This window comes from Oreochromis aureus, unplaced genomic scaffold (assembly GCF_013358895.1).
Source record: "Oreochromis aureus strain Israel breed Guangdong unplaced genomic scaffold, ZZ_aureus HiC_scaffold_105, whole genome shotgun sequence".
Classification (NCBI taxonomy): domain Eukaryota; kingdom Metazoa; phylum Chordata; class Actinopteri; order Cichliformes; family Cichlidae; genus Oreochromis; species Oreochromis aureus.
In genome coordinates this window covers 18,603-33,700 of record NW_024108722.1, presented here as the reverse complement: position 1 = coordinate 33,700, position 15,098 = coordinate 18,603, and the positions used below count along the sequence as shown (strand labels likewise).

Genomic DNA, 15,098 nt, shown 5'->3' with positions numbered 1-15,098 from the left:
GGTTCACAGTGCAAACACTTTATGTAAACTGAATTTGACTTTCAAATTAAAACCAAATAACTTTTTGTATTATTTGCAGTTTCTCCATCTTGTTGCAGCAGAAAGGTAGAGGAAGAACATTATATATAATATATACATCAGGTGAATGTGCAGTCATAGCATGTATGCAGAAAGCAGGTGAATTCTGGGAGAGGCTGTCTTCATGCAAAGCTGAGATGGTTGAGCAATTCTTTCTAAAGCTGCACTGAATCACACACAGAGAAATCTTTTAAACATCTTAAGCATTTAAATTTGAGAATTGTTTTTTTAAATCCAGTTTGAACATGTAAAATACTTACTGTCAATACAGCTCTGTAAAAACAGAGACAGTAATACAGTTATTTATTCAGAACATATGAAGCACTTGAGAAAAAAGTAGGCATTTGCACCACTTGCATGGAACATTTCAGCTCATTAAATATCAAATATTTACACTTTATGAACTTTATCACATGGGAAGTAACAGACATGAAACACATCAAATTATAAGAGTATAAACATCAAAATGTTGGAAACATGTTGGAGGTAAATGTGTTTCATATTTCTCACCTTTATATTTTCTCCTCCAGATGAAGATTCCAGAGAAGCAGAGTGTCAGCAGGAGCAGTATTCCCATAATCCGGATAACAACACCAGCAGGGAAGACTGAAGAACCTGAAACCAACACATTTCCATACTGTAGTTCATCTCACTGTTGGACCAACGTTCATTAAGACCACAACAGTCCTTTATCTAAAGAACACCACAGGAACTAAACTACACAATGTTTTAATGTAGATTAGTGAATAATCAAACTGTATTACAGTTTGATGTTTAGCAGTTACACTGAGCCAGTCATAAACAACAGATGAATGAACACAGTATCACAGCAGGTTTGATTCTTCCATGTTATAAACAGACCACATAAAACCAGAAAAAAAAAATCAGGGTCACTAAAACCACATTAAAATTAAAGTTTGTAGTTTTTACCTCCCAGTGATGATGATGAAAGATGAAGATCAGTGTAATCTGAGCTGTGTGTGATCCTCAGGCCTGCTCCTGTGTTTATTTCTTCTTTATTTGCTCTTGTGTGATTGCCGAGGGCTCCCTTTGCTCTGTTTATTGTCTGATCTTTATTTTCATCTGTGCTGTGTTAGTGGATCCTTCAGACCTGTTTGTGTTTTAGTTCTTGTTAGTGTTGTAGTCACAGAGTGTTATTGGTCCTTTAAGGGTCCCTGTTTCTGCCCCTGTGTTAAGTTCACTCAGTGTTTCATCCGTTTAGTTTTACGTCAGCTGTGTCTCATCACCCTCCTGTTTCCCATTCTCTGATTACCTCATGTGTTTATAAACAGTCTCCTCTCCCTTCAGTCTTTGTTTTAGTGTCTGTTTGTCTTCCCTCGTGTGATTTCTCTTAGAGTATTTTAGATTTACCAGTTTGTTGCCTTTTTTAGATTTTTGTTGAAAGTTTTGAATCAGCAGTTTAACTTTGTACTAAAGCCCAAAAATTAAAGTTTTTTTGTTGGTTTTTTTTCACTCCTACATCCTCCATTATTAAGATCAAGTACTGAATGATTAGTCCTGTTGCTCCCTAATCTCTATCAAACGCCTGTTTTTATTTCTAAGCATGTGTGAAAAGGGCTTCTTCCAGTTTCCTCCTTTCACGTGGAGCCAAATGGAAAACCCAAATAAGATCAAATAAAGGTGTATTTATAAAAGTTTTACTCACTTCTTTTTCCAATCTTACCCTCATTGGTCCTGATCGCTGCTTTACCCAGTTTGGTGACGATTTCCTCGTTCACACCAGAGAGCTGAAACACACATCTGTATCTGTGCCAGTCTTCAGATTTGATTGATGAAACTTCCAGGTCAACACTCATCTGGAAGGTCCCATCATTGTTGGTGAGGATCTCTCCTTTGTTCACACCTTCATGAAGCTCCTCTCCATCTTTCCTCCAGACCATGTCGGCTCTGTTAGGATAGAAACCTGTAGCGTGGCAGCTGACTGGAGAGGAGGAAGACTTCTGGAGGAGAGAGACTGATGGAAGCTCTAGGGAATTTAAAAAATAAAAATAAATAAATCAAAAATCACAGTTCATACTGAGTTTACCATTTCCATTTGATGTATTTTGAATGTTTTAGACACACAAATTAATATAAATGCCATTTAAACAATAATTAAGAAAATGGGAGAATTACAAGAAGTACACAACTGAGTGAAGTGAGTGCTGTAAAAAGCTGCAGTGATGGTGAATAGAATAGTAAAATAAACAGAAATTGGGACAAGAAAAATGAAAAGCATAAATGTGATAAAGTGGTAATAAATGTATGAGAAGATCAGGATGTGGCCTGTTAATTATAGAGTCACATGAAATACAAGTTGTGTATTACAATAAATCAGGTCATGTGATTTTACCTGTCCTCATCAGAGAGCTCCTCCCATAGTTCACGTACTTCTTCAGCCACTCAGGACAAAGCTGGGTGTGATAGTTCCTCAGATCACCTGAAACAGATCTGTCACTGTCCCACTCGAGTTTGGTGATTACAGCCTGTGTTACTGGAGCGATCCATGACTCTGTCCTCAGGTCAAATAATATGAAGTCTTCTCCATACTGATGATATCCGTTAACTTCAGCTGTTTCATCGTCCCATTCACAGCCGTACATCAGCTGGTTAATGTGAACACCTGAAACCAAGAGGGGCAAGAAATAGTTGATATTTGCCCACAGATGAGACAGTTTGCTTTTTAAATTTGGCTGGTTAAGCTTCCATTAAGGGCGCTAACAAGCTAGCTTGTGTCTGTAATAGAGTTGGATGTCTCGAGACCGGTCTCAAGACCACTTTTACGTGGTCTTGGTCTTGTCTTGGTCTCGCTGTCTCTGTCTTGCTGTCTCAGATCGACATAGTGATTGTGTACCCATGACACACAAACCAACGTTCGATAATGTGTCGTGCACAAAAGCATCAGCCCTAAGAGCCGTGCTTAGAGAGTGTTTTGTAGTGAATCAGAAGAGTTGACTCCCATTGAGCGAGAGCCGGCTCCTCACTTAATTTCCTTTCGCTGCTCAGCTCTCACAAAGTGGCTCAGCTATGCTCCAATCCCTCCATATTGTGGCCAATCACATGCGAGGATATAGAATAATATAATTATGTGAAAAACAAGAGAGGGTGAGAGACGTGACAGTGTAAAGACTTTTTTGTCTCGGTCTCAGTCTCATCTCGACTTTGTCTTGGTCTTGGTTTAGGCGGTCCTGACTACAAGTCTAGTCTGTAACAACAAAGGTCTTTAAAACCTGGAGAGACTTTATTCAGTGTCAGCAGCTGGGTTAATAAAAAGCTTCATTTTAAGAGTAAAAAAGTGAAACAGAAACAAACCTCCAGTTTGGTTGAACCGTTGCTTCAAAATGTCGATGTTGCCTTTAAAGACCTGCTGGGTGTTCATGAGCCTGTTAGTCTGGCGTGCTGAGTACTCTGGATCATCTTCTGCAGCTTTCTCCATCCACTGCTGCTTAAACTCTGCTTTCTGTGTGTTGCTGTCATAGTGAATCATCTGAACATCATCAACCAAACCAACAGCTACAAACTCTGGAAAGTTTGAGACTCCAGAGGAAGAAGAGTAGAAATATCTCAGAGAGTGAGTCGCTGTAAGAAACAATGACTGTTTCAGCTTTTAGACTCAACAGAAACAGCGCATGCAGTTCATATTTCAGCTAATCATCCTATTATCATTCTAATAGAGCTGAATTAAGGGCAGTTTTTATAAACAAAACAAAAACTATGGCACAGTCCAACACAAAGGTTTTTTACTATGTTTGAGACTAATACCGATGTAATTATGAATCAAATAATCAATAACACATTATTGGCTCTTTTCAAATGTTGTAAAATGAGAAAATATCAGATTGTATTTTTGTTCAACTTTATTTTGAGAGTCTAAATTGATGTGATTAATAACAGATGATGAGTAATGGATCATGTTACACTGTTAGTGATGTTGCTGGCACACCCTGAACTGTGCAGGAATCAGGAAGTCCTTTGGTGTCACTGATACGTTGGTGTGATTAAAACTCACAAACCTGTTTGGTGTTTGTGACTTCAAAGTGATGCTAATCAAGCTTCCTGAAGCATTTTCCCAGAACTATAAGATATTAATGGCTTTTATTTAAACATGGGCAAACGCACCTATTAATAGCCTTTTTAAAAATGATCTTAAATATCTCCTTCTTAGCAAAACAAAGTTTCAAAAACTTTACTGTAAGTGATATAAAATGTCTAACTCACGTCCCACCGTGCCGTGTATTTCCAGGAGAAACAGAAAAATAAACAGTTTCATGGTGACCTCTCGATAATCTAACAGCTAATATTTTATTATCTATGTGGGTCTGGGTGGAGACCCAAAGCTGAGGTCAAAGCATCATCATCGAGCCAATGAAAACCATCCTCAGTGCCAACGTCACTAATATCTGGGTTAAAATGACCCACTGATGTTATCAGCAGAACTGAAAGTAAAGTCTGCCAAATGTGATGAAATAAGGAGGCGGGGAGAGAGGCCGGGTGTTTCTGCCTTTGCTTCCACACAGAAGTATGTTTAGTTTATGAATCATGCTGCTCAGACTTTTTGTAGTTTAAAGTTTCTATTGTTTCTACTGTGTCTCTGTGTTGTTAGGCTCCCTTTAGAGTGAAAACATTGTCTAATAGAATGTCACCAGAGCACAAACACAGAGTACAGGGTGGGCCATTTATATGGATACACCGTAATAACATGGGAATGGTTGGTGATATTAAAGTCCTGTTTGTGGCACATTAGTATATGTGAGGGTGCAAACTCCTCAAGATGGGTGGTGACCATGGTGGCCATTTAGAAGTCGGCCATCTTGGATACAACTTGTTTTTTCAATAGGAAGAGGGCCATGTGACACATCAAACTTATTGGTAATGTCACAAGAAAAACAATGGTGTGCTTGGTTTCAACGTAACTTTATTCTTTCATGAGTTATTTACAAGTTTCTCTTTGTTCACAGCCACTGACACGTTGAGGTTAACACGTGAGGAGCGGATCGAAATTGTGTTGATATCTGGTGAACGCAGTAACCGGGTCATTGCAGCAGATTTCAATGCAAGACACCCTACGAGACCACCCATCTCCCATGCTACAGTCAGCAAACTGCTTGCTAAGTTTCGTGAAACTGGTTCAGTGTTGGATTTGCCAAAATGTGGACGCAAGAAAACTGTCACTAATGAAGAAACACCAGTGGCTGTCCTAGCTTCATTCAGCAAGAGCCCACAGCGTAGCACTCGCCGCATGTCACTGGAGAGTGGCATTAGTCGAACATCCCTTCGGCGGATATTAGCTACTCACAAATGGCACCCTTACAAACTCCAGCTACTGCAGCATCTCAACGAGGATGACCCAGATCGGCGCACAGAATTTGCAGAATGGGCAAAACAAAAATTGTCGCCATTTTTGGAAAAAACGAGGACAATTTGTGTTTCCTTTTTTATTTTATCGTAGTTTTGTTTTTAGTTTTGACAGACTCAATACATTTAACTTTGTCATAAACTTTTATGAGCCTTTAAGATTAGTTGAGTGGCCGCATGATTTTTCATTGCTCAACTAGTGTGATGAAATCAGTTTTTCTACTTTTTTTTGGCCTCACTGTAGATGTTTAAGACGCTGTAATTCTTAATGTTTGTGATTTATTAAAGGCTACATATTCTGTTTTGAGGCTGGACAATATGCGAGTTTTTTATTTATTTCACTGTAACATCCCCAAAACACCATTTTTAAAGATATGTTCTTGTATTGTATTTTTATTTTCTGGAGTAATATACCCACTGAGACCCAGCCTTATTTCTTCAAGCAACGCCCTCTACTCATGTTGTCTCTGTGTATCTCCCTCTTCAGATTCTTCACTGAGATCACAACCTTGACACCTAAAATTCCAAATACTCGAGTTTAGTTATGAGGAGCAGTTAGAACAAGGAAACCAAGCCTTTCTTAACAATGGTACTCTTCTGCATCCAAGTACCAAACTCAAATTTGTTATATTGCAGAGTGTCAGAAATGGTCAAATACAAAATGTGTCCTTCCAGCGCAGAATTTGATAATGTAGCCGTGGCCCTGATAACAAAGTATCCGTGTTTAAAGGACCAAGGTTCAGTCACCGGCTATTAAAGATGGAAAGTCAGCCTGAAATACAAAATGGCAAACTAGACTAAGGAACATCGGCTGCCAAAAGCTGACCATTAATTCAGTGAAAGAAGGGCAGCCGAACCACAGACGCCATACCGTGGATTTTTTTTTTAATGTAGCAGGTAAAACCAAATGTTTTTTGAATACAGCCTTTCACAGATGACGCCCTTTACCACAAGTACACAAGATTGATTTATAACGAACCTTTTTTGAAAGTTTGCGTGCATCCTGCTGCTGGGGGGGGGGGGGGAATATTACCGATGACTCTTTATTGGCAGGCGCTGAAACAAACAACTTATCATCATGCTTTTCATTCTGACATTTACTCGCTAGTCCCAAAGTTGGATTGTTATCACCATGGATGAAAGCTTAGAGGTGAGTGTTTTTTCTGTTTAATCATTTTATTTATAACCACATTTAAAAACAACACAGGTTGACCAAAGTGCTGTACATACTAAAAAAAAGCAGCTCAAACAAAGACAAAGAACAAAACAAAACTCAGTTACAATTAAAAGCTAAAGAGTAAAAATGTGTTTTCAAGCTGGTGTTAAAAATGTCAAGTGTTGGAGAGAAGCTAATTTCAAGAGGCAGACTGTTCCAAAGTTTAGGCGCAGCAATCGCAAAGGCCCGGTCTCCTCTGTTGTAAAAGTAGCTCAAAAAATAAAGAAAAACTCTTTACCTCACAAAACCAAAATACCTCATCCGAGGATGAAATTGTTTTAATGTGTATGAAATTCTTTGCACGGGTGTCGGTACTTTGCTAGGTTACAAGCATTAAGAAATATTAATATTGATTAGAGGGGTTGTTTTTATGGGTGACGTTTTGTTGACTCCTTATTTTGTGCAAAACAAGGCAGTTTCTCACAGTAATTATCTTTTAGGGTTTGTTTTTCTGTCTATCGAGAGTTTTCTGCTAATGAGAAAACCTGATGTAAAAGTGACTCTAAAAAAAAGAAGTCTTTCCCACACAAAACCAAAATACCTCATCCGAGGGTGTTTTAATAAAATTATTTGGGACCGAGTTCTGAATATGTGCGCAGTGCTTTTTTTTTTTTTTTTTTTTTTTTAACTCAGTGTTATTTTACACGTACAAGAGTCGGCGGAGTGTATGAAATTCTTTGCATCGATGCTTTGCTAAGTTACAAGCAGTAGGATAATCAGATAATATTAAAATCCCAATGCTAGGTTACAGGCAGGGTGGTCAGAATATCGGATAATCTTAAAGGTTTTTATTTTATTGCGTATGTAATAAGAAAGCAAAATAAATCCGCTATTGTAAAAAATAATAGCTCTTTACCGAGAAAATGGTTATCAAGATCTCTGTCATAATATTGATACTAATACTGAAACATTTAAACAGAATTACATCTTTTTTTTAAATCGCCTTTTTTTAAACTGAAAACAACATATTCAGAATAATTTAATGCCACCATTATGATGTATATGTTAATGATGTAATGTTTGCCAACTCATTTTCAAACTCCTTTCCATTAAATCTTGACTAATAAGCATCTGCAACTATATTTTAGATTTTAGATCTTTTTAACAGATTTTATGATGTGAACAATCAAAGAATTCAATGAATTCCAGTTTATGGAGAAAAACGAGCTGACACGTCTTCTCTCAGGTTCTCTGTAGAGATAGAAAAGAAATAAAATAAATTAAGGATTAATCAAATCCACAAATAACCTATTTACAGTTTCATAAAGATCTAAAATTCTGATTCAATCAAGTATTTACTTCATATGTTTCTAAATGGAATTAACACATTTGTTTTAATTTTGTTAAATCATTTCATGAAATGTTATTTTGAAAGCATCTTTCTCTTAATATGATTTAAAGTTATACTAAAGCACTTTTTTTGGTTCTGTTTAAACAGGAGATTTTACTACAGCCACTATTTTACATAAGTTTGAAAAAGAAAGCTAAAACATGAGACACAAATATGAAGTAACTCACTGTGTGCAGAGCTGTTTGTGGTTTAGGCTTGAGGAAGCATTTGCTCCTGGACTTCAGGGTTCTCTACAGCTGTAGGTCAGAAACACAATGTTAGTCCACATCCTGCTCTCATCTGTCACTTTTACAACAATCGAACACAACAGGAAACAGCCCTGAAAGACTGTTTAGATTAAAGTACAGAAACCCTTTTTAATTTAGTGTAGACAAGAGATTAGAGAAAAGGGACAAAGTTTAGCTTACGAGATGGGGGACGTTTGTCTGAAATAAAAAGGAAAAAATGCACCATTTTAATAATTTGTTATAAATGTTAACACAATTTTTTTCATGTATTATACAAGGCATGAAACATAATTTCATATTTTCATTTTGTAATCTGGACAAAAGCATTAATTTAATTTGTAAAATTAAAAACATAGACACTGGCCTTACTCACTAACATGTTTATAGATATGTTGTGACCTTGCACCCACAATGTGCTCGTGTAAAATTTATAAGTAAAGTGACTGAAGGTAGAGAACGTACACATTTCTAATGCAGGTAAAGGTGTACCTTAGGATGTGTTTGTTTGGCAGAGTTGATGGTTAAGAAAAGAGAAACAATGTTTGGGTTTCAATAACTGAGTTGGTGGTTATTTTGTTCCTTGACAACCAAACTGTAGCTCAGGTGTAAAAAAACAAAACAAAAACAAAAAACAAAAAAACCACAAAGACAGAGAAAGTGTTAAAATACTTTAATATTAACCTGAAGACTCAGCTTACACTGCTTTTGGTTGTTACCTGTTTAATCCTGTGTGCATTGTTTGTTTTCTTTTGAAAACTGTTAATAATGACTTCAATTAAGTCATATTACTCTTACTATCATTATTATTGTTTGCACTATGTCATCATTGTTGTTGCATTATACAAGAAAAATCCAGGAAGTTTGTTTCTCACCTGTCCTCTTTTTGTAAATAATGAATGCGATCACAGCGATAGCAGCAAGAACAACCACAGCAACAACAACAGGGATGATCAGGGAGAAGGAATTTCCTGTGGATCACAGAACAAACAAAAGGTGAGAACAAAAAGTTTCCAATCAGATAACAATCGTGTACAATAGCTTCGTTTATGGTCGCTACATATTTGTCTCACTAATTTTTGTTTTCATTCCAACAATAAAAGTTCTGCCATTAAATTTAATTTCAATACATTGCCAATAAATTTGAACATAGCAATGTTTCAAAATATACATTTTCCCCCATTTACTATTTAATCTTCTAAAACTGTCCATTAGTCAGATAATCAGTGGCCACATATGAACATGTTTTATATTCATCAATGTTCAGCAAGGAAAAAATGTGGTGGAAAAACACAACTTGGTCTAAACTGATTTAGGTCTTAAAATTATTCTGACAGAAAGAATATCAAAGCAAACAAACTTTCTCATCCAACATGAACCACAGGGCTATTGCAGTAATTCAAGTGTGTGTTTCCCATGTTTATCACTCATCTGATCCTGATTCCAGACTCACCTTCATTGGTCTTGATCTCTGATTTGTCCAGTCTGGTGACGATGTCCTCGTTCACACCAGAGAGTTGAAACACACATCTGTATCTGTGCCAGTCTTCAGGTTTGACTGATGAGACATCCAGGTCAACACTCATCTGGAAGGTCCCGTCATTGTTGGTGAGGATCTCTCCTTTGTTCACACCCTCATGAAGCTCCACTCCATCTTTTTTCCAGACCATCTCAGCTCTGTTAGGATAGAAACCTGTAGCGTGGCAGGTGACTGAGGAGGAGGAAGACTTCTGGAGGAGAGACACTGAGGGACGAACTGGAGAGATATTAAAATTATCATAAGGAGTGAGAAGGATTAGAAATGAGTATATCAGAGCTAAAACTGTGGAAGATGATCTGCTATGACGACCAGGAGCAACTTTAAAAGATTATTATTATTAGTATTATTATTATTATTAAAACCATACTAATTTCTTTTGATGTGATGTAGTTTATTAAATTAAATTAAATTTTAAAAATGTGTCAAAATGCCACGCGAAGTGCAATTATATTAACCCTTTTACACATAGGGGTCACTACAGTGGACAACTATTCAAAGGCTGTTTTCTTGTATTTGTGTCAGTGTTGATGGTAAACTTGCACATAAACCACTACATTGGACACTGATGAGTCACTCCATGCCTTGCAGGGTTATAGTTGTTATAATTGTTACATATATTGTTATACTGTTATAAAATAGTTTTAAAATATATTAAAAAAATATTTTTGTTATGTTATAGTTTTTACACAGTGTATATAAATTATTCATTTGTCAAATTCATAAGTCAAAATGTTTGTTGTACAACTAAGTGGACATGTAAAAATACTCTTTGAAAATGAAAAGTATATGTTTAAAAAAAAAGAAGTTCAAAAATCTTTTTTTCATGCCTTAAGATGAATAAAAATACTCAAGAAAAAAAAAAGCCCTGATTGAGGTTTTCATAATTCATGCATGAAAAGGTTAATTTAATATCATATTAAGTAATAAACTGAGACATATAACTTTTGGTTAACAATCTAATTCTGGTCATAGATTTTACCTGTTTTCATCAGAGAGCTCCTCCCATAGTTCACATACTTCTTCAGCCACTCAGGACAAATCTGGGTGAGGTAGTTCTTATACTGTGTGATCGTAGCTTTGTTACTGTCCCACTTCGTCTTTGTGATGACAGCCTGTTGTTTTGGAGCGACCCACGTCTCTGTCTTCAGGTCAAAGCTTATGAAGTCCTCTCCATCATAACCATCTTGGCGATATCCATTCACTTCACCTGTTTCTTCATCCCATTCACAGCCGTACATCCGCTGGACAATGTGAACACCTGACAGAAACACAGAGACAAAGACTGCAGTGAACCAGAGAGAGACTGCAGTAAAGTCTTATACTGGCACAGAGACATGATCAGCATATAGAGGATCTACATTTATGGCTGCTTTTGTCTCAGTGGAAGATTTTTAAAACCAATCATCATTAACAATGTAGATTTTAGAAAAAGACACTGGGACAAAACAGAATTCATTTTCTCCTTTTAGCACATCTACGTCCTGCCTGCAGAGATATCACTGCACAGTTTATCTCTGCTGTTGTAGGTGGAGCAACTTCCTGTGAGCTGCAGGATCAGACAAACACACTAAGCTGGAGTCCTGAGCAGCCGACACAGATCCTGATTCTAGATTTACTTTCCATCCTCTGAAACTCTGCAGCCGTTATCAGTCCAACAAAATCCTTCCTGTGAGAAACTAAACACCAGACTGTCCTGAGGTTTTTCTAGAGGTGTCTCTGTTTAACCCTAGAACACTATCGCCGGGTGATTTACACCCGAGCAAATACATTTACATGATTTCTCTCTCCTGCAGCTGTTTGCGTGTCGAGGAGCCTGTGCCTTCACCAGGGAAGTCTCAAATGTCCCAGGAATGGGTGGACCAAAGACCAGCTTTCCAGAGTCATTATTTTGTTTTAGGATTTTTTTTTTCATTTTGTTAGACATGGCACAGTTGAAAGTGAAAGAAGATCACTCAAATTTGTCATGTGTTGTCATATTTTGATATATTTGATTACTTTTTATTGGTTATATTATATTGGGTAAAAATCACCCGGCATTAGTGATTGTGTTACTATTTATAGCGATAGTGTTCTAGGGTTAATGACCAAAACAGCCCGTGGGTTTTTTCACCACTCATAGGGAGGCTTTCTGGAAGGGTTCTTGCTAACTGATTTAACGACACCACCTTAATAATCAGCCTTCAGCCAGTTTATGGGAAAAGTGAGACATTTTAACACTTTACTTTCCTTGATTATATTTTCAGGTTGTTGTTTATTAGTAAACAAAACAAAACAAAAAACATTAAATTTTAAATCTGGGACCAAAAATATTAAACATTGACTGAAACTCATATTTACTGTCTTATTTTTAAAAAATCAGAGTAAATTTTAGAGAAACTGTTAACTGTTAAACGTCTGTCTGTTAGTTTGTGTTTCTTTTTTTTGGTCTATCTACTTCTCACCAAACTGTTGTGCTATTGAAGTAAAACTAAAAGTTAAATATTTATTTATTTTCCACAGAGTAGCTTTAAGTTTGTCACCGATTTATTTATGGAACCTCTGCTAATGAAAGATGATCCTGAAAACATTTCCTCATGAAAACGGGCTGAATGTCTGTTTCATTTTCACAATGGTTGATGCATTTAGTTAAATTCATTCATAAAGAGGCCGTGGACAGTGAACGGGTCATTGAGCTGTCTCTACTTTCAGCCTGTTACAAAGTCAGCCCTGTTTGATTCTACTTTTTGTATTAAATATAACATCATTATTATTATTATTAGTATTGTTATTATTATTATTATTATTATTATTATTATTATTATTATTATCATTATGTGTTTAATGGAATCTGGAAAAACTGCTGTCAAAACTGTGACATCACAGCACATTTAACATCTCAGCTAGATGATAAATTATTTCATCCTAAGATGCTGTTGATGGTGTCTGACATATTTTCTTTTTCTATAATTTATTACAATATGTGATTATTTGTGAGGGTCGTCTGAACTGAGACACGGAGCGACTTCCTGTGAGCTACAGGAAGAGACAAACACACTAAGATGGATCCTGAGCAGCAGACACAGATCCTGATCCTGGGTTTAAGTTTCCATCCTCTGAAACTCTGCAGCCTCCTATCGTTCTAAAAGAAAATCGTCTAACTGCAGGAAAACTACACACCAGACTATGTTGAGGTCTTTCTAGAAGCTTCCACTGAAGGAGAGTTTCAGTCCAGGATTGTTTTTATTAAAAGTCAAATATTAGTTCACAATAATTGTAAAACAAATACACCTCAGACTGATTATTTAGATCCTGCTGATTTTCTGGAGATTAATTTCTGAATAATCGATTATTAAGAAATTGTAGCAAAAACAACCATCAAGGTTTCAGAGGCAAAAAATCCTAAATATAAATAGAAAACGTCAAATATCATGAATTTGTCTTTATTATTTGATTATTGTACTGTAGTTCTAAATTCATTATGAATTATTATGTTAATAATTTAAATCTGTAATCTGAATGAAACATTTAATGTGTGCAAACCTGTTTACTATTGTAAACAAAACACACTGAAAACATTAACAGCAAATATCAGTAAAAAATGAAACATGAACAAACCTCCAGTTTGGTTGAAGCGCTGCTTTGCAGTGTCAATGTTGGCTTTGAAAGACTGCTGGGAACCCCAACAGTTTGCAGTCTCTCTCTCCCAGTACTGCTGATCTGTGTTCTTGGCAATCCAGTCCTGTTTGGGCTCAGCTTTCTCCGTGTTGCTGTCATAATAATCAATCTGAACATCATCAACCATCCCAACAACCACAAACTCTGGGAAGTTTGGGACTTGAGAGGATCCAGTAAGGAAATACTTCAGCGAGTGGGTCACTGTAAGAAACAGTTAATGTTGTGAGATCTCAGGAACAAGCTAGCAGAGTTGTTGTTCGCTAATTTGTTAGCTGCCAGCTTTCTGTGACCGTGTAAACACAGCACCGCTAATACCCGTTAGGGGGCCCGCGATGACAGCTGCCACTGATGCATTTGTCTTAATGTGAAATTAAGTATGCAACTTAAGAGCTAATAGGCGACCTGTTCCACTCTAGCAACACACCTGCATTCTTGTAGAGAGCTCGTGCGTGCCAACATGTGCTGCGTGATGAAGTGAGAGAAATAGGAAATAGAAGTAGCCCACTGTGCTAGCTTTGCCCTGTAAAATGTTATGGACAGGTAAGATAAGTATTTCCTTCTATTTTGTGGAAAGGAAGTAGGGCTAAAGCAGCTGAGGCGAATTATTTGACTACATTTAAACGTGCATTGCATACATGTATTTGGATTTTGGCAGGTTTCATGATTCATAAGGTTTTGTTTCTTCCCCTGCAGATTAGTAGCGTGAGTTCTCAAATTTATTCAGTAAGCTGTAAAGGTGAGTATTGTGCTGCATTTAAGGATGTCAAAAGATTACACCTGTCACAGTTGTGGTGCTTTAATGTAAATGTTTGGGCACCCATGGTCAACATTTCAGTTCATGTGAACAGTTAAGCAAGTAGAAGATGAAATAATCTCCAAATGGCTTAAAGTTATAGATGACATTTAATTTTAAATAAAATCATTTTCATATTTTTTTAAACAGAAAAGGAAAAGGCCCACAGCAAAAGTTTGGACACCTTGTAGTTGACCTTAGGGCCCAAACTGCATGCCAGTGTATGTAATTGATATACATCAGTTGTAACATTGCAGTTAGTTGTTTGAGTCATTTGTGGACTTGTTTTTTTGTCCCCTTGTCTCTTGTTCATGTACACAACAGGAAACTCTACTTTGGCAGCCGAGCACTTCATGTTATCTGTGGACCAGGCAATTGTGAATGGCCATATCACTATCTTCAGCGACGCACTTATCCTGATGTTTGGCTCTTACTACTGCACGAACATTTCTTATCCAGTAGCCCAGGCAGCAACCTTGGAATTCTTGCAACGGTAAGGCGGCACCAGTCAATTTTATGCACTGAGACATAAGAATGATGAGACAGTGAAATCTAAAGTTATGCAATCCAAATCAAATCATCAGATCTCCTTTCATTTGCAGCTAAAACACATAAGAATGAGCAATGCTTGAGTGTTGAGATGATTTGTAGATTGATAAATCAACAAATAACTAATATTTGCGTTTCAGATGGCTGTCTCTGAAATATCCTTGATTCGCGCTCATGTCAAGTTATAGGAAGAGACCTTTGAGTAGTAGATGTTCACAGATGTTTCACTACCCTGAAACAGCATTTGCAATAGACTCACAGGTTAACCAAACATCTTTGCATCAGCCCTCTGTTCCACAATGACCTGTATGTCCAAACACGCACTCAAAAGCAAGCTC

General features: G+C 36.9%; 2 protein-coding genes and 1 long non-coding RNA gene across 3 annotated transcripts; 1 reads left to right on the top strand and 2 right to left on the bottom strand.

Moving 5' to 3' along the window:
- LOC116309575 (DLA class I histocompatibility antigen, A9/A9 alpha chain-like) lies at window positions 1-4,354 on the bottom strand. The gene is made up of 7 exons (XM_039607611.1): window positions 4,297-4,354; window positions 3,391-3,657; window positions 2,432-2,701; window positions 1,763-2,065; window positions 589-693; window positions 339-351; window positions 1-244 (listed from the first exon to the last, which is right to left on the bottom strand). Exons 1-6 carry the CDS (start codon window positions 4,346-4,348, stop codon window positions 341-343), a joined length of 1,008 nt encoding a protein of 335 aa, XP_039463545.1. The 5' UTR covers window positions 4,349-4,354; the 3' UTR covers window positions 1-244; window positions 339-340.
- Window positions 4,355-7,601: 3,247 nt separating this feature from the next.
- On the bottom strand, window positions 7,602-13,644 carry LOC116326653 (class I histocompatibility antigen, F10 alpha chain-like). The gene is made up of 7 exons (XM_039607610.1): window positions 13,359-13,644; window positions 10,744-11,022; window positions 9,678-9,980; window positions 9,100-9,195; window positions 8,408-8,425; window positions 8,168-8,236; window positions 7,602-7,840 (listed from the first exon to the last, which is right to left on the bottom strand). The coding sequence occupies exons 1-6, from the start codon at window positions 13,543-13,545 to the stop codon at window positions 8,190-8,192; spliced, it is 930 nt and encodes a 309-aa protein (XP_039463544.1). The 5' UTR covers window positions 13,546-13,644; the 3' UTR covers window positions 7,602-7,840; window positions 8,168-8,189.
- A 324-nt stretch (window positions 13,645-13,968) lies between these two features.
- On the top strand, window positions 13,969-15,098 carry LOC120436747. Its single transcript, XR_005610576.1, has 3 exons — window positions 13,969-14,154; window positions 14,362-14,432; window positions 14,536-15,098. It is a non-coding gene; the product is annotated as an uncharacterized LOC120436747 (long non-coding RNA).

Excerpts from the sequence above, each read along its gene's own strand:
- LOC116309575 (XM_039607611.1), bottom strand. The coding sequence starts at position 4,348 with ATGAAACTGTTTATTTTTCTGTTTCTCCTGGAAATACACGGCACGGTG. Across the intron at positions 2,066-2,431 it reads GAGCTCTCTGATGAGGACAG|AGCTTCCATCAGTCTCTCTC; the intron begins GTAAAATCACAT and ends TAAATTCCCTAG. Across the intron at positions 694-1,762 it reads AGCGATCAGGACCAATGAGG|GTTCTTCAGTCTTCCCTGCT; the intron begins GTAAGATTGGAA and ends TGTTGGTTTCAG.
- LOC116326653 (XM_039607610.1), bottom strand. The coding sequence starts at position 13,545 with ATGGTTGATGATGTTCAGATTGATTATTATGACAGCAACACGGAGAAA. Across the intron at positions 11,023-13,358 it reads GCGCTTCAACCAAACTGGAG|GTGTTCACATTGTCCAGCGG; the intron begins GTTTGTTCATGT and ends TGTTTCTGTCAG. Across the intron at positions 9,981-10,743 it reads GAGCTCTCTGATGAAAACAG|TTCGTCCCTCAGTGTCTCTC; the intron begins GTAAAATCTATG and ends ATATCTCTCCAG.